We start from the raw sequence: 19,918 nt of genomic DNA on the forward strand, positions 1-19,918 counted from the left end.
ATCTGCCTCTCTCACTACCGTTGCCTCGACTTATATCACCTCGCGATGACGACTCATCTCCCCACTCACTGTTCATCCCTTCCACTTCCACATACAGTAGCTGGCGAATACTGACACTTGGTCGCAATCACGTGTCCACGCACTGATGTCATCAGTCATGTGTCGTCTAAGCGTACCCAAGCGGTCCGAGAATGACTATACCGAATGCGTCACCGGGAAATCTCCTTGCACAGTTAAACATAGCCTCGATTGCAAAATACTATGCCAGCTCATCTAGCCAAAGTTACAAGCCACAGCATGACAATATGAAACCAACAAATCTCACTTACTACAATACAGAATAATTACAAACATATTCACTTAACCTATGATTAAATACAATAATATACGCGATACCTAATTATTACAGTCTAAATGATGAGAAACAGAATATATGAAATCTAATGAATCGGGTTAATAATGATAATAATAATAATAATAATAATAATAATAATAATAATAATAATAATAATAATAATAATAATAATAATAATAATGATGATGATAATAATAATAAATACTGAATGGAATCTGTAACCTAGTTGTACGGTTACAAGATAAGGTTTAAAATTCTTACATGTAAATATTCTCAGATACAACAGTACACTTGCGATGCTTCTCTCCAGTAAAAAATAAAGCACAAAAAGCATGAATACAGGACTAAATGCGTGATAAAAGAGGACGGTGTTCAGGTGCAGTTAAGTGGCACAAAATCAATTTACTGCTCATTTTAAGTCTTCTAACAATATGTCCGGCTCCATGGCTAGATGGTTAGCGTGCTGGCCTTTGGTCACAAGGGTCCCGTGTTCGATTCCCGACAGGGTCGGGAATTTTAACCATCATTGGTTAATTTCACTGGCACGGGGGCTGGGTGTATGTGTCGTATTCATCATTATTTCGTCCTCATCCCGAAGCGCAGGTTGCCTACGGGAGTCAAATCAAAAGACCTGCACCTGGCGAGCTGAACTTGTCTTCGGACACTCCCGGCACTAAAAGCCATACGCCATTTCATTTTGTAACAACATACGTTTAGAAGGAGGGCACGTATATTTCGTTATTTTTTGTGTAAATGACCAGGAATTTGGCATAATTCTTCCCAACGACCGAAAATCTCCTCTCACGTACAAAGCGGATGAGCGAGATTTTAGGCATAAGAACGTTGGCGAGATTTTGGGATAAAGTATACAAAATATTATCATCACCGGTTTAGACCCTAGCTTTCTGAGCCGAAGTTGGCAGGTTCGAGCCTTGCTCAGCCTTGTGATACTTGAAGGTGCTCAAATATGTCAGCCTACTGTAGATAGATTTAGGGGCAGATGAAAGAACTCACGTAGGAAAATTATCCAACACCTCAGCGTCTCCGAAAACCGTGCAAATACTTAATGGGACGTAGACCCATTATTATTATTATTATTATTATTATTATTATTATTATTATTATTATTATTATTATTATTATTATTATTATTATTATTATTATTATTATTATGTCCGACTCGTTGGCTGAATGGTCAGCGTACTGGCCTTCGGTTCAGAGGGTCCCGGGTTCGATTCCCGGTCGGGTCGGGGACTTTAACCTTCATTGGTTATTTCCAATGGCCCGGGGGCTGGGTGTTTGTGCTGTCCCCAACATCCCTGCAACTCACACACCACACATAACACTATCCTCCACCACAATAACACGCAGTTACCTACACAAGGCAGATGCCGCCCACCCTCATCGGAGGGTCTGCCTTACAAGGGCTGCACTCGGCTAGAAATAGCCACACGAAATTATTATTGTTATTATTACTGTCGATGTTTTCTAAACGTGATTACAAGTGGACATATGACACTCGGTTGTGGTTTCATCCTATTATGGAGATTTATTTAGCTATTCTTTAAATGTATGATTCGCTTTAAGATTTTAGCTTGTAAAATGATTTCCGTTGATGGAAAGGGAGAGTAGTCAATTATATGATTGAAGAGAACTGAAAAAATACTTACAATATTTTTTACAATTTGCTTTACATCGCACCGACACAGATAGGCCTTATGGCGATGATGGGATAGGAAAGCACTAGGAGTAGGAAGGAAGCGCCCGTGGGCTTAATTAAGGTACAGCCCCAGCATTTGCCTGGTATGAAATTGAGAAACCACGGAAAACCATCTTCGGGGCTGCCGACAGTGGGGCTTGAACCCACTATTTCCCGGAAGCAAGCTTACAGCTGCGTAGCCCTAACCGCACGGCCAACTCGCTCGGTCAATAATTTATGATGCTTGTAGCTATATATACTATATAACATTTAATAGAATAGTAATATTGACGAAAGTAAAGGACTCTGATGTTCCCACGGTGTTGCACATCTAGTCTCTAAGTTGTAAAATCTGGTAAGGTAGAAACGGGGACTGCTACACGTATTGTACGAAGGAAAAGCAACAATCTGTATATCGTTGGCTTACTTCTAAAACCTCACAATGCTCTTCCTACCCTTAATTAAGGCCACAGTCGTTTTATTCCCAGTCTTAGCCCTTTCCTGTCCCATAGTCATCGCAAGACCTATATGTGTCGGTGTGACGTAAAGCGAATTGGTACAAAATAGAAGATAATAAATTGTGGTCCGTTTTTCACTTTTTGTGTGTAGGATATTTATAGTAGGCCTATTAAAAGCTATCGAATATATTTTGTGTATATCGATGCCTTACTTCTAAAACCTCGTATCTCCCAATGCACTTCCTATCCATTACCTTAATTCAGACTGGTCACGCCTCCCAGCCACATATTTATATGCAGTCCATCAGAGCAATTTTCGTTGTGTTCATTTTCCTATGCTGTTGTGTAACGGAAAATGGACCTTAACATACCGTATTGTAGGGATGTTGTTTGCATGGCGAAATCACGCTGTCCTACAGTTTGATGTATTTAAGGTTCATTTTCCTTTGTACACCAGCATAGGAAAATGAACACAACGAAAATTGTTCTGATGGACTTTACATCCATATGCTGCTGGGAGGCGTAACCAGTCTTAATTAAGGTAATGGATAGGAAGTGCATTGGGAGATACGAGGTTTTAGAAGTAAGGCATCGATATACACAAAATATATTCGATAGCTTTTAATAGGCCTACTATAAATATCCTACACACAAAAAGTGAAAAACGGACCACAATTTATTATCTTCTATTTTGTACCAATTCGCTTTACGTCACACCGACACATATAGGTCTTGCGATGACTATGGGACAGGAAAGGGCTAAGACTGGGAATAAAACGACTGTGGCCTTAATTAAGGTACAGCCCCAAAATTTCCCTGGTGTAAAAATTGGAAACCATCTTCAGGGCTGCCTACAGTGGGGTTTAAACCCACTATCTCCTGAATGCAAGCTGACAGCTACCTGACCTAAATCCTGTAGCCACTCGCTCGGTAACATGCACATGATGTCCTGGATATTAGCTTTCAAAGGCATGCCCATTCAGTGAAAGGAAAATGTCATCCCTTTTATTTCGTAAAACCAAAATTTCAGTCTTCAATTTAAGATCCGAAGAATCTCATTCACGCCGACAGGTGGTTCAGTCGTGAAGTCAGCACAAGAAGGCCAATTCACATAACAATAAGTGTCACGCAAAGTATTATTTTATACGCACAGAAATGAATTTCAAGGAAAATACGTGTGAAATGGCACGCCATTGCCCTTTATGAACGTCTCTATGCAACCTTAAGCTGCACAGGAGACTGGCATTTTTCTTCAGAGAAGTAGGGCCTATACTTCAATTTGTCGGGAAGCTCCAGTAGTAGCTAACGGTGCCAAACAATCCAGCTTTTGCCAAACAGCGCGCTCACTCAATTTCGCACGCGACGCAGCACCAGTGCTACCTCTAGTGTATTATTTACTACCTCTATGTTCCCAACACGGTGATCTTCAACGGAAGGTGGTCAACAACGCCCATACCTCTACTGTTGTTATAACTATCACCAAATACACTGCAGAGAATACGTGCCACTTAGCGAGATATCGCTAGATATTGATTGCCAGCGCACCTAGCGATACGGCCTGGAAACAGAGTGTAGTAGTACACTATTCACTATGAATTATGCCCAAAGTGTCTGGCTTCAAGTCGGCTTTAATTAAAATGTAGTTACAGGAGATTCCGCATTTCACATCGGATGGTAAAATTGTATCTGTGACGTTTGCAGCAAAGAGGGGAGTGAAACATGTTTTATATTTCCCCCTAACGAGTTATTATCAATTTTGCAAAATAAACATGGTATTTTAATTGATGCCTATTAAAATACATAAAATAGAAGCTGCCTAAAATACTTTAGAACCTATTTGAGAGTCTATTTTAGGCAGCTAAAATAACATTCAAACACCTACAAATCCGAGGTCTAGTAATCACTATTGCATGCTTCTCTGGTGGGTGTAAGTGTAGTGTGTTGTCTGTATATTTAGAGAAACGTGTTGGAACAGACATAAATACCCAGTCCCCAAGCAAGAAGAATTAATTAGACGCGACTAAAATCCCCGATCCGGTCGGGAATCCAATTCGGGACCTTCTGATACGAAGGCCTCAATGATGACCATTCAGCCTAGGTTTCGGTCAAAACGAAATCATTACTGAGTGTCATTCGTCGCTGTTCCCGCAAAAGGTTATATCTCAGAATGCTCTTCCTATCCATTATTTCCATTAAGACTGGTCACGCCTCTCAGCCACACATGGATATGCAGTCCATCAGAACAATTTTCGTTGTGCTCATTTTCGTAAGCTCTTTATACGCAAGCAGTGGAAAATGAACACAGCGAATATTGTCCTGACGGACTAAATGTCCATATGTGGCTGGGAGGCGTAACAAGTCTTAAGGAAATTAAGGGATGGGAGGAGCATTGTTTGTATCAGTAGCCTCTGTTAACATTCAACTGTCGTAGTAGAAGAAGGCAAAAATCACTATTTCTATCAGTTTTAAAATGGAACGTTTTTAGTTTCAATATTGCCGCCTGATGTTTAAGGTCGGGCCACCATGTGCACCACTGTTAACATGTCTCTCAGTGTAGTACGGAAGAATACAGAAGTGCCCAGTAGTGTATTTGCTATCACTTTGGTTATATATGTTCGTTCAATTAACACATTATGATGATATTACTAGGACACCAGCCATTCCTTGTCTGTGACACTCATCTAGCGGTTATGCTTATTGAACTGTAGTATGTTTAACAATATAATATTGTAGATACTCTCCTGTAGGAGATACCAAACGTGTAAAATGATACTTAAGTGGAGTTCGGAGGTTTATAACAGTTGTGCAACTTCATATCGGTATTGTCACAGGCAGTGTCATTCTGTGGAAACTTATGGGCTAAATGAATTGTAAATCCACCTTTCCGCCACTGTTTTTAATTGAAATATATACATACACATACAACAGGATGATATAACCCAGCGAATTTTAATACTAAATTATATAGATGTCGACTTTAATTAACATTAAAATTTCAGATTTGGATGATTATCAATGACGCTATTGTATTGTAATTAATTTGCAGGCCAATTATACACCGGCACATTGTTTTTCGTTATGCAGCTACAACATGTAAAAATAATTATAAAATATTTTAGTTTGCAGTTTACATGGTATTGCACTGAAATGAAGCAGTAACATTCCAAAAGAAGACAGTCATTACTCGTGAAAGACGATGAGATATACGGGTTCATTCGATAACCTGAAGATAATGAATTGATATGATCGAATATCCCATCTTACATCATGAAATCTTCCAGTTGTCTAGAGTCAAAAATGTAAGAAATTATCTCATTACGTTCTCAGAATAGAATTATACGTCATGAATGGATCTTTTGTTATATGAGCTCATATCAATATCAGTACGCTCGTTGCTCAACTGATAAACTTACACTGTCCTGTCATGAGGATATCTATATCGGACCATGAGCAAGTGAAATGAAATGGCGTATGGCTTTTTGTGCCGGGAGTGACCGAGGATATGTTCGGCTCTCCATTTGACGCCCGAAGGCGACCTGTGCGTCGTGATGAGAATGAAATGATGACGAAGACAACACATACACCCAGCCCCCGTGCCAGCGAAATTAACCAATGGTGGTTAAAATTCCCGACCCTGCCGGGAATCGAACCTGGGACCCCTGTGCCCAAAGGCCAGCACGCTAACCACTTAGCGATGGAGCCGGACCATGAACAAGTTAATAAGCGATTTTGTGAATACGGAATCCTCCATGACATTGGCAGTCGTACTATGTAGGCTGGAGTGTGCTTCAAGAAGCCCGATCATATCGTATCAATACGTGCCATTTGACAGCATTTTTCTGAAGATTAATAAGAACACGAGACAGTGACGGGAAATGTGATGCACGAGATATTACTGACAATATTCCATTTATTTGGTGATAAATACGGCGTTTAAGAATCGAAATATTAATATTCTACGAATTATTATATATTATTATTATTATTATTATTATTATTATTATTATTATTATTATTATTATTATTATTATTATTATTATTATTATCATCATCATCATCAGCAGCAGCAGCAGCAGCAGCAGCACGTGAAGTAGCCTGGTATTTTAATCTGAACAAACTACGCTTCAACATAGTGGATTTAGGTAATGCTCGTTGTACCAGAACTCATAATTATCGTAATGAACTGACTAGAATGTGTGGTTCTGTAGGCTGCGATCAATATCTCCAAAAATACATAAAATGACATCAAGGTGAAGATATAAAGCAGCCCAGAAATAGGTTTACTATTATACTCTCAAAGTAGGAATACTCAATCTGGTAAACTATGATTATCATCATAAAATTGTTTAAAAAAATTAAAGCCCTTAATTACGACTTGTAGCCTCTAGGCTTATTAATTTACTGTAATCAGTCTCTATATAAATTATTAAACAACGTTATACATTTATTTAAATGGCTATGGAAAAAAAAATGGTTTGAAAGAAATGGTAGTTATCGGAGATCACTGATATAATCCACCTAATCTGTCATTTATCCAGTTTCCGGCTCCATAGCTAACTGGTTAGCGTGCTGGCCTTTGGTTTCAGGGTTCCCGGGTTCGATTCCCGGCAGAGTAGGGAATTTTAACCACCATTGGTTAATTTCGCTGGCACGGGGCTGGGTGTATGTGTCGTCTTCATCATCATTTCATCCTCATCACGATGCGCAGGACGCCTACCGGCGTCAAATCAAAAGACCTGCATGTGGCGAGCCAAAGTTGTCGTCGGACACTCCCGGCACTAAAAGCCATACGCTATTTCATTTACCCAGTGTAATTTAATTCAAATAAAATTTCAATATCATGTTTCAGTGGTGAATGGCTGATGTCCATGCGTCTGAATGAAATATGAATGATTCCCTGCAAACTTCACTCATAATAGGAAGTACGTTGAGGTCAGAAACTTACCTTGACTTGCGACTCCGTCATGCCCAGAGCGTACGCCAGCTTGGCGCGTTCGGGCCCGGCCAGGTACTTTGTTTGCTCGAAGGTTTTCTCCAGCGCGAAGATCTGCTGTCCACTGAACGTGGGACGGGTGTGTTTCTTCTTGCCATCCTTGTCCACGAGTGTCATGCTGTTTGGCGCCACTGAAACACGACGTCACCCATGTAAATTAGCACAACGCTACACACTACTCTTCTAATAACACTCATCTGCAGTACTAGCAAGATACCCGTGCTTCGCTACGGTATTATAATGAAATTTATAATTGAATGCTTAACATTTTATATATAATCTGCCGAAATTCGCGATCTAACTCGTTTTCTGAGAGAATCCGCCAAAATTCGTGATCTGACTCCTTTTCTGAGAGATTACGGCAAAGTTCCTCCCATTTTTCAATCTTTCTTTCCAACAATTGATTTCGTACTTCCCGAGCTAGGTCCAGGTATTCCACCCGGCCAGTTGGGTACCTAAATCTTTGCCATCTTTTCCTATAGGGCCTAAGCATTTTAATAGGATCAAATCCTTCAGGAGATCCGGTGTGGTGTCGTCTTGGGTGCCTTGGCGATGCCTAACCCGAGGCCGGACTGCAATCGTAGTCATTACCCGGCCAGGACCCGTTTCCAGCGCGGTCCGCACATCTTGACGACGGTCCAGAACTTTATTATTATTATTATTATTATTATTATTATTATTATTATTATTATTATTATTATTATTATTATTATTATTGATGGTCTGAAACCCACAGCAAGATGCAAGACCGCTACTTGGCGGTAAAGTACATCCTCTGCCATTGTCAGTGCTCACAATGTGACCAGCACCATCGTCGCGCGTAGGCAAGTGCGCGAGATTTCTGATGACACGAATGATATACCCGTGAATTATTGACCTTTTTATAGAGGTGAACAATTGCACGGTCAATATCATTCCTATCGTTTATTTCAAACGTGATTAAATTTTTATTTATATTCCAGGAGAATCTACTGGAATCTAACTTTGTGCTCTATTAAAAACACGATGGCTCTTGAGAACGAAACCAGGAAAGATTAAAAATGATCAGTTTATAATCAGAATAAGTACATTATGAACAGTAAAATCAATTGGTCTCAACTCTTTTTTCACCCCACCGCCGTTAATTGACTTGCCCCCCACCCCACCCCCAAAAAAAACACAAAGAAGGCGTGTTTCTTTATATTTAAAGGAGATTCGAAATACCAATGTTTACGTCTATTACCTCCAGTTCTGAGATATAAGTACCCCCATAAAAAGAATTCACTTTTTTCACTTCCTTTCACATTCCCCCACGCCCCTTAATTGAATTTTCCAGCAAATATACTTGTCTCTTTAATAGTAAAGGATCTTCTAAATACCAATTATTACGACGGTCAATATCATTCCTAACGTATATTTCAAATGTGATTAAATGTTTATTTTTATTCCAGGAGAATCTACTGGAATCTAACTTTGGGCTCTATCAAAAAAAGATGGCTCTTGAAAATGAAATTTTAATTTTTCAATTTTTCATCTCCACCGCCTTCATTGGATTTTTCGAGAATACATCTTTGTTTAATTTTAAATCAGATTCCAAATACCAATTTTCACGTCTGCAAAATCTTTCGTTTTTGAGATAATTGTACCCTCATCACAAATAATTAAAATAATTTTTCAATTTGCCTCCCCCTTTAGGTGAATATCCGAAAACAAAAAATACGTATTCTTTTATTTTTGAAGGAAAATCCAAATACCAAATTTCACGTCTGTAACGTCTTCAGCTTTTGAGATATCAGTATCCTAATTAAAATAATTCAACCCCATTTTCGGTTACTTTTACCCCTCCACCGAAGTTGATTTTCAGAAAACAAAAAATACATGTCTTTTTATTTTCAATAGAGATAAAAAATACTTTTTTCACTTCGGTAACATGTTAAGTTTTTGAGATATACTGTAGAAATGCTCATTTTAAAATTTCACCCCCTTTTTAGTTCCCCTTAAGTTGAGTTTCCGAAAACAAATCAAGTATGTTTCTTTAATTTTACAGGAGATTCCAAATACCAATTTTTACGTCTGTAACATTTTATGTTTCTGAGATATAGTGTAGACATACTCTTTCTAAAAATTCACCCCAATTTGTCACTCCTGTTTAACCGCCATTAATTAGATTTTCCAAAAACAAAAAATACGTGTTTGTTTATTTTTAAAGGAGATCCCGGATACCAATTTTCAGGTCTGTAATAGCTTCTGTTTCTGAGATATAAGTATCCTCGTTTAAGGCATTCAACTCCTTTTTCACCCTTTTCACCCCTCCTATTTGGATTTTCCGAAAACACAAAAATATGTGTTACTTTATTTTTAAAGGGGATTCTAAATACCAAGTTTTACATCTGTACAATTTAAAAGTTTTGAGATATATATACACTCATTTTAAAAATTCACCACCCTTTTCAACCCCCCATTAATTGGAGTTCCCAAAAACAAAAAAAATATGTGTTCCTTTATTTTTAAAGGAGATCCCAAATACCAGTTTTCAGGTCCGTAATATCTTTAGTTTCTGAGATATAAGTATCCTCATTAAAGGTATTCAACCATTTTTTTCACGCTCTTCCACCCTTCCTATTGGGATTTTCCGAAAACAAAAAATACGTGTTTCATTATTTTTACATGTGTAAACTTTCAAAGTTTTGAGATATAGATACACTCATTTTAAAAATTCACCCCCATTTTTACCCTCCCATTAATTGGATTTTCCAAAAACAAAAAATACGTGTTCCTTTATTTTTAAAAGAGACCGAAAGTACCAATTTTCAGGTCTGTAATATCTTCAGTTTCTGAAATATAAGTACCGGGATCCTGATTGAAGGGTTTCAAACCATTTTTCACCCTTTTCACCCCTCCTATTGGGATTTTCCAAAAACAAAAAAATACGTGTTTTCTTATTTTTAAAGGAGATTCAAAATAGCAATTGTTACATCTGTAAACTTTTAAAGTTTTGAGATATAGATACACTCTTTTTAATGTTTCAACCCCCTTTTCACCCCCTTAGCGTCGAAATATCCAAGAATCCTCCCTTAGCGAGCACTTACATCTTAATATGAATATATCCACTAAATTTCATTTTTTTATGTCCAGTAGTCAGTGAAATTTTGAGCATACGTTCATATTAAGATGTAGGTGCTCGCTAAGAGGGGATTTTTGGATATAAAGAAACACGTATTTTATGTTTTCGGAAAATCCCAATAGTAAGGGTGGAAAAGGGTGAAAAATGGGTTGAATGCCTTTAATGAGGCTACTTATATTTCAGAACTTGAAGATATTACAGACCTGAAAATTGGTATTTGGGATCTACTTTAAAAATAAAGAAATAGGTATTTTTTTCGTTTTTCGAAAATCCAAATAATGGGGGTGAAAAGGGGGGTGAAATTTTTAAAATGAGTGTATCTACATCTTACAACTTGAAAAGTTTACAGATGTAACAATTGGTATTTAGAATCTTCTTTAGAAATAAAGTAACATGTACTTTATGTTTTCGGAAAATCCCAATAGGAGGGGTGATAAAGGGGTTGGATGCCTTTAATGAGGATACCTATATCTGGGAAACTGAAGATATTACAGACCTGAAAATTGGCATTTGTGATCTCTTTTAATAATAAAGAAACATTTTTGTTTTTTCTTTTGGAAACTCCACATAGTGGGGGTTGAAATGGGGTTGTATTTTTAAAATGTGTGTATCTATATCTTAAAACTTTAAAATTTTGCACATGTAAAAATTGATATTTAGAATCTCCTTTAAAAATAAAGGAACATGTATTTTTTTGTTTTCTGTAAATCCCAATAGGAGGGGTGTAAAAGGGTGAATAATGGGTTGAATGCCTTTAATGAGGATACATATATCTCAGAAACTGAAGATATTACAGAACTGAAAATTTGTATATGGGATCTCCTTTAAAAATAAAGAAACACGTATTTTTTGGTTTTTGGAAAATCCAGTTAATGGCGGTTAAACAGGAATGACAAATTGGGGTGATATTTTTGAAAGGCTATATCTACAGAATACCTGAGAAACGTAATATGTTACAGACCTAAAAAGTGGTATTTGGAATCTCCTGTAAATGTAAAGAAACGTAGGTGATTCGTTTCTGGAAACTCCACATAAGGGGAACTAAGAAAAGGGTGAAATTATAAAATGAGAATTTCTACAGTATATCTCAAAAAATTAACATGTTACAAAAGTGTAAAAATGGTATTTTTATCTGTATTAAAAATCAAGAAACGTGCATTTTTTGTTTTCGGAAATACCACTTGGGTGGAAGGGGGGGGGGGGAGAAAAAGTGACTGAAAATGGTGTTGAATTCTTTAATTAGGCTACTGATATCTCAAAATTGAAGATGTTACAAGACGTGAAATTTGATATTTGGAATCTGCTTTAAAAGTAAAGAAACACGTATTCTCGGAAAATCCAATGAAAGTGGGGGAGGAGGTAAAAGAATTAAAAAAGTAATTGACTTAATTGTATGAGAATACTTACATCTAATAAAAACTAAAGTTGTTACAGATGTGAAAATTGGTATTCGGATCTGCTTTAAAAACAAAGAAGAACGTCTTTTTTTTGGGGTGGGGGGAGAATCATCTTGGGGGCGGGAGTGAATAGGAGTTGAATTCCTTTCATGAGGACCCATAAAACAAAAACTGATGTAGTTAGAGTCGTGATAATTGGTATTTAGAAGATCCTTTACTATTTAAAGAAACAAGAGTTTCGCCGGAAAATTCACATAAGGGTGGGAGGGGGTCGGGAGGAGTGTGAAAGGAAGTGAAAAAAGGTGAATTATTTTCATGGGGATACTTATATCTCAAAATTGAGGGTAATAGACGTAAACATTGGTATTTGGAATCTCCTTTTAAACATAAAGAAACACGCCTTATTTTTTGGGGGTGGGGGTGGAGGGTAAATAAACGTAACGGCAGTGGGGTGTAAAATGAGGTGAGACCAATTGATTTTACTGTTCATAATGCACTTATAAGGAGCCTCCGTTGCTCAGGGGGCAGCGCGCCGGCCTCTCATAGCTGGGTTCCGTGGTTCAAATTCCGGTCACCCACGTGACATTCGTGCTGGGCAAAACGGAGGTGGGACAGATTTTTCTCAGAATACTCCAACAACACTGTCCAATATCATTTCATTTCATTTGGCATTCATTATCCATTGCCCCAGATGAGTGCGGCAGGCTTCGGCAGCCGGCACAATTCCTATTGTCGCCCCTAGATGGGGGCTAAATTCATTCCATTCCTGACCCTGTCGAATGACTGGAAACAGGCTGTAGATTTTCGATGTACTTATTCTGATCATAAACCGATCATTTTTAATCTTTGCTGGGTTCATTTTCAAGAGCCATCTTTTTCTTCGGAGAACGTTCTTAGATTACAGTAGATTCTCCTGGCATATAAATAAGATTTTGAACACCTTTGAAATAAACGATAGGAATGAGATTGACCGTCCAATTGATCACCTCTATAATAAGGTCTTAATGCACGGAAGTATGTCATTCGTATCGCCAGAAATCCCACACAATTGCCTACGCGCGACAATGGTGCTGGTCAAATTGTCAACAATGACAATGGCAGCAGATGTAATTTACCGCCAAGTAGCAGTCTTGCATCTTGCTATGGGGTGCAGAACATCCATAATAATAATAATAATAATAATAATAATAATAATAATAATAATAATAATAATAATAATAATAATAATAATAATAATAATAATAATAATAATAATAATATAATAATAATAATAATAATAATAATAATAATGTTCTGGACCGTCGTCAAATGTGCGGACCGCGCTGGAAGCGTGTCCTGGACGGGTAATGACTAAGAATGCAGTCCGACCGCGGGTTCAGTACCGCCAAGGCACCCAAGACGACACCACGTCGGATCTCCTGAAGAATTTGATCCATATTAAAATGCTTATAGGAGAAGATGGCGAAGATTTAGGGACCCAGCTGACCGGGTGGAATACCTGGACCTAGCCCGGGAGGTACGAAATCGATTGCTGGAAAGAAAGATTGAAAAACGGGAGGAAACTTGCCGTAATCTATTAGAAAACGAGTCAGATCGCGAATTTTGGCGGATTCTCTCAGAAAATCAGTCATATCGCGAATTACGGCGGATTATATATAAAACAATAAGCATTAAATTATATATTTCAGTATAATACCGTAGCGCAGCACGGGTATCTTGCTAGTTTTATATATATATATAGATGTTGTGTAGTAACAGGAGGCGAGACCAATAATGGATAGTAAGAACATTGTGTTTATACGAGGTTTTGCTCTCGCAGCGACGATATGAATTCACTCCATCAGAACAGTTTTCGTTGTGTTAATTTTCCTTTGTTTTACGTGTAAAAGAAACTGAAGCTTAAATAAGCTACGTTATACTGTAGGACTGCGTAAATACGCCATGAAATCATACAAGGCGGTACAGTGAGGTTCATTTTCTTTTACACATTAGCATAAGAAAATGAACACAAATTCAAGGTCGCTGTAAAACCCTCATAATGAGGCGGATATGTATACTGTATATCTTAAAGGTGAGAATACAGTAGGCCTACATATAATGTTAACATAGTCAATATGCATTCAACCTATTTTGACCGAACATGGACTTGCGTGGTTTCTGAAATAACCAATTCTATTAATATGTGCCCGCGCATTTAAGCAATATTATTTCACATTCATATTTGTAATTCTACATTACTACTATTTAAATTATTCTATACAGGGAGTTTGTGAGTGTCAGTACAATGCAGCTCTGTTAGATTGTAGGATAATGAACCTGTAGAAAACAGTTGTAGAATGTTGTTAAATATACGAAGGGACCAGGCGACCTCACTTCGCTAACTGAAAGAAGCCATAATAAATCAATATTTTAGTAGTCCTTATTTGTTCATTAACCAGTTTACCTACAGCCAAAAGCACGTTTTGAGCTGTGACTGAGGTAAGGTCTTCCATCGGAACTGAATTCTCGAATTATGCACCCAGGTACGACCTGATATTTAGTAACTTAATTTCATTTTTGGTTTTATATTAATTCGAAAGATTACCTTCCAGGTACCCAACAGTGATTTTATATTTTGTAAGGTCACCGAAGTTGTAAGATAAATGTATGGAAACATGAATATGTAACATCATCCATGCTAATACAGATAGACCTCGTAATACAGGGCGTCTCGTATACACTCAAACCGAACTCACGGTGCCTCAACCGCCCTGCTTTAAGCGTGTGAAACGTGCTGGAAGTGTCGTCTTCCTGGGTTATACAGGCATTGCAACTGGTTACCACACTGTGGCTGACGAGAGTGAGTTATACCTCTGTTTCAGATTTCATTCGTTATGTTTTGAGGGGGAAGCACTGAACACTCTGTTTGCAAACACTTCCGAGATTGTAAGAAGGGAATATTCTGCTGTATGGGCAGGGATTGAATCTTGTTTACACCACCCACGCGATCTTTCTTCTTCCGTAAACTGATGGAAGAACTGCGTCAAAATGTCATCTTGGTGCCTCTCTCCATTTACTGCCGTCTCGAAAAAATTAAGCCCTATTATTCGTCTTACACTAACTGAAAACCAAACACCAATACTCCTGTCATAATGAGGGACTTCAAAAACATTAGTAAGATTGTCTGTTCATACGACCATTAAGATGAAACCAAAACTTTTACATAAATGCCGTGTTGCAATGATAACTATCTCACCATGTTAAGAGCTGAGATTCAGACTTGCGACTAATGCTTACCAGGTCGAACTCATGCAGCCTGCTTGAAAGGTCGAGAACTACGCGCGCGCCTCCCATACTGCAGCTGCCGTGCGTTCGGTCTGGGTTTATGTGAGAGACCATGTATATGACCTCACACTATGCGTTCTCATTGCAACGTGATTTAAACAAATAAAAATCGTTACCGGTAGCAATTTCGCAGTCGTCCTGCCCGTTGTCACCACTTTGACACGCTGCATACCAGCCTCACAGAAGATGTAGTACTAGTAAGCTGCATTGATGAAGTCTTCTGCATTGTGGGTGACTCTGATTAAAATACTCCAAGATTTAAAATGCTGTGAAAGGCCTCGACAATGAAGGGGAAAATATAATTTATAAATAGGAAGCAGGCGTATAATTTTTCATTAGTTTTGATGTCGTGATTATAGTCTCAAGGGCCCTCTGACCCGAAGGCAACTACCCTGGCAGGGCTTTGCTGTCTTGAATTTTTACTCCAAAAGATCGTGGTGTGAATAACAATCCTTCACTATTAGTTAATCATTGATTAACAGAATAAATTAGGCCTAATAGAGTAATCAGCTTTTAGTTTAACGTCTATGTACCTGAAGGGAGCTACGTTTTCACCTAGGGTCAACAACGGGATATTTACTGCTGTTGTAGAGTGTATTTCCAAAGCATCGATGACAATGCACTCTTGTGTATCATTTGGGTTTACAATATATATGAGCATTTGTTGTTAATCCTTCAATGTGTTGACGTACGGCTAGAAAATCTCTTTAACAAATCGATGATTAGGTCTGAAATTTTAATGCCCTTTATTTTGTTAGCAGAGGGGTTTAATGCCCTGTGGGATTGGCGACCTCCCGCCTCATCAACACCAGCAAATTAATGAGTAAAACGTTTCTCAATTCCATTTTAATAATTGAATACAGAATAATAGCAGAGTACGTACAATTAATGCACAAACCACCGTAATCCGTTCTTATATTACAAACAAAACGTCCCCACCAAACCCAGTTCGTAATTTGACGTGTTTCATCAGCAAGCTATTCCTTCTAACCTTACCTAAGAAGTACCTGGTGACGACTGTGTGCCAAAATTAGCAGGAAATCAAGAGCTTATCAGTGAGAAGTAGTTGAATCAAAAGATGTCTACCGACGAGCTTGTAACTCAGAATATGAATGGAATTTTGAATAGTCACCAGCAGATGGACAATTCCTTGAACTTATTCTGGACTGAAATAATGAACCGGTGTTTTCATATCCAAAAGAAAGGACTCAAACGTTTCGAAAGATTTAGTCAAAATTTCGGAAGAGGTTCAGTAATAAATTGTCATAAATTATTGTACATGATGTTCCTGAAAATCAGTCATACAATTGTCGTTGGGAGATAGAAATTCATAAGATTTCAACACAGTTTATATTTTCTGGAATATCTTTATAAAAATCGCAGGATCTTTCGATGAGAATGTGATAACCCTTGTTTGACACAAACTTTACGTCCAGTTCAAATCTTTCTACATTCAAAATGATTTTTTTTTGCTAGGGGCTTTACGTCGCACCGACACAGATAGGTCTTATGGCGACGATGGGATAGGAAAGGACAAGGAGTTGGAAGGAAGCGGCCGTGGCCTTAATTAAGGTACAGCCCCAGCATTTGCCTGGTTTGAAAATGGGAAACCACGGAAAACCATTTCAGGGCTGCCGATAGTGGGATTCGAACCTACTATCTCCCGGATGCAAGCTCACAGCCGCGCGCCTCTACGCGCACAGCCAACTCGCCCGGTCATTCAAAATGAGAAAACTTATTATATAGTTCGCACATATTGTCTTACACACAACACAGTCACTTGAATGTTCATTAAATTGCATTTAAATTACATTTATTATACAAACATCGCTATGGTGTAACCAGATTCGTGGTTATGTAATACGCTTGCTGGCCATTTATACAAAGGGTTCTGAGTTTGATTCACGGCCGGGTCAATTGGGTATTTCCTTTGGCTACGGGACTGAGTGTTCGTGCTGACTTCATCCTAGGCATGTTCCCACCCTTCCAGACGCGCAGGTCGCCCATCGACGTCAACTCGAAAGACCTGCACAGGCCCCTCCGAAGGCCACGTGCCATAATTATCTCTAGGCTTAGTATATGATATGCTCCCATTATAGTGAATAGCATGAAGAACGGTAAGACGCGAGAGAATGCTACAAGGGATGAAATGTCAGGGTTTAAGAGGAAATGTCCACTCAGTTCTCATTACTGTGCCGATGGAGTGAAAATGCCCCACTGGTTTCACTGTAAATACTTTTGTGTTACTATAAGGGGAAGTGTTCATATTAACGAGACTGTAAAAAACAAGGACACAGATCTCTTCAAATCGTTACGAGGTTATTTAGTGGTTGTAGTAAGGATGTAAAGGAGAGTGCGTGTAAGTCTCTGGTAAGACCCCAGTAAGGTATGCTTCTAGTGCAGGGGTTCCACACCAGTATCACTTGATACGAGAACTGGAAATGATCCAAAGGGAATAAGCATGGTTTTCTTCTGGGTGATTTCCGACAAAAGAGTAGTGTTACGAAACTGTTGCAAACTTCGGACCGGGAAGACTTTGGAGTAAGGAGACGAGCTGCTCGACTAAGAGTTATCATGGGAGATGCTAGTGGAGAGATGGCGTGGAATGTTGACATTGGTAGACGAATAAGCTCGATCGGAGCTTTAAAAAATTTGGAATATGCTCGACAAATTTCCACGTTCTCTGTAATAATTTAAGACAAAAGTAGGTAAAGAAATGATAAGTTATCTGCCAGCTGGGCGACAGCCCTAAATGATTGATTGATTGATTGATTGATTGATTGATTGATTGATTGATTGATTGATTGATTGATTGATTGATTGATTGATTGATTGATTGATTGATTGATTGATTGATTGATTGATTGATTGATTGATTGATTATGTAGGACATTTATCCAAACTTCATTAAGAAGTGTGTCGACTTAGATTTCAGCGTCTTCTTCATGAAATATTTGCTAATGATTTTATATAACTAGCAGCAGCCAGATTGTCTAGTCTTAGCAGGAAAATTTCATCTCGATTTCCACTTTACGACGATACCGAACAACAGGAATGTGACATCATTTCAAAAATCCACATATTTTGGTCTGGATACGAACTTCAGACACCCTGTGAGAAGCTGGTGACAATCCTAATCTGCTGTCATACCCTCAGTCCATAAGACTGTATATAACCTTCCGAAATGATAATTCACGTTATTCTCTCACAATTAAGAGTTGAACAAAACGAATTCGGTGTTGAACGAAGAGTCCTATTGAGTTTTTTCTGCCCATGTCAGTTCAGAAGTATTAATTGGTGACGATAACAGTTATCGCCTGAGGGTATAGCATGACCCTAGTAAACAAGATCAGAAAATTTTGTGTGCAGACTGCACATGCTATCATGTTAAAATAGCGTTTTAAGCGTGATATATTACCATATTTAATGAGCAATAAATCCTATATCCATGTTTTCGTACCGTGGGAGCATGGCTTATGCATCATTTTAATGGTACAAACAAACGGGTATGAAATATTTGCTAATGATTTTATATAACTAGCAGCAGCCAGATTGTCTAGTCTTAGCAGGAAAATTTCATCCGTCGAAGAGTGCAGTCTGTTTAGCTTTCTAACAAAGACAATTCGCCACATTAACCAGTTGAATCTCTTAAAAGCCAACAACATTCCCCTCTTTATGGAACTTTCCGGAGTTTGAAACAGATATATTGGCTCAGGAGTGTGTAAGTGAATGATCGAGATCTCCCGCTAGTTGTTCGTTCCAGTTATTACACCAGGCTTTGTTAAGATGAAGCCATATCCAGGCTAGGAACACTGTTCATAATCCCAGATACGAACGGATATTTTAAAGAAATAGCCTACTCCAAAATAGAACACACACATACACATAGGCCTACATTAAATCCACAATACGAACGACAATAATTCCCCCTATTAGTGGACTATGATAGGTTCAATTTTTGGAGAGTTGCGTCGAATTAATTTCGTCACTACCTGGAATTCTGAACACAGGGTGAAGAATTATTTAAAAGTACTCTATTTCTTATTTACAGGATTGACCACTTTCTTAAAACGTTTAAGTGCTCAAAGTAAGTTTTCTAGGTATTGTCATAAAACTATATTTATTTATTTATTTATTTATTTATTTATTTATTTATTTATTTATTTATTTATTTATTTATTTATTTATAGCTTTCCTCCCAAGACATAAAAGCAACTGCCTGATTCGCCTGTAGAATTAATCACGGTCATTGTAGTAACATCGGGTTCAAGCACCATAATTACAAAATATTTTAGAGCGAACATATTGTTTGGAGGTAACTCGCCAATTAGTGAGTTCTTCATTAGAGCTATTTCCACAGAAAATACAAAAAAGAAAAGAAAAACGTTTACGGTCTTGTGAAAACTCCAGAAACCATCACACTACAGCCTTCGGCCTACCGAGCAACCGCTGCTCAGCCCGAAGGCCTGCGTATTACAATATGAAAGTGGTCAGCGCGATGAATCCTCTAACATTATTCATCGCCCCCTGGACCGGGTCCTCTATCTCATTTCATTTCTTAGAGTGGGTCTTGAACCAGCGCTCAGATA

At 38.2% G+C, this 19,918-nt stretch overlaps 1 protein-coding gene across 1 annotated transcript in view; it reads right to left on the reverse strand.

The window, feature by feature from the left end:
• Positions 1–19,918, reverse strand: part of LOC136864930 (homeobox protein Nkx-6.2-like) — a 281,778-nt gene that overhangs the window by 114,149 nt on the left and 147,711 nt on the right. The window contains exon 2 of the mRNA XM_067142339.2: positions 7,458–7,636. Within this exon, the coding sequence (XP_066998440.1) occupies positions 7,458–7,636 (179 nt within the window). The remainder of the gene's footprint in view (positions 1–7,457; positions 7,637–19,918) is intronic.

The sequence above is a fragment of the Anabrus simplex genome, chromosome 2 (assembly GCF_040414725.1).
Source record: "Anabrus simplex isolate iqAnaSimp1 chromosome 2, ASM4041472v1, whole genome shotgun sequence".
Classification (NCBI taxonomy): Eukaryota; Metazoa; Arthropoda; class Insecta; order Orthoptera; family Tettigoniidae; genus Anabrus; species Anabrus simplex.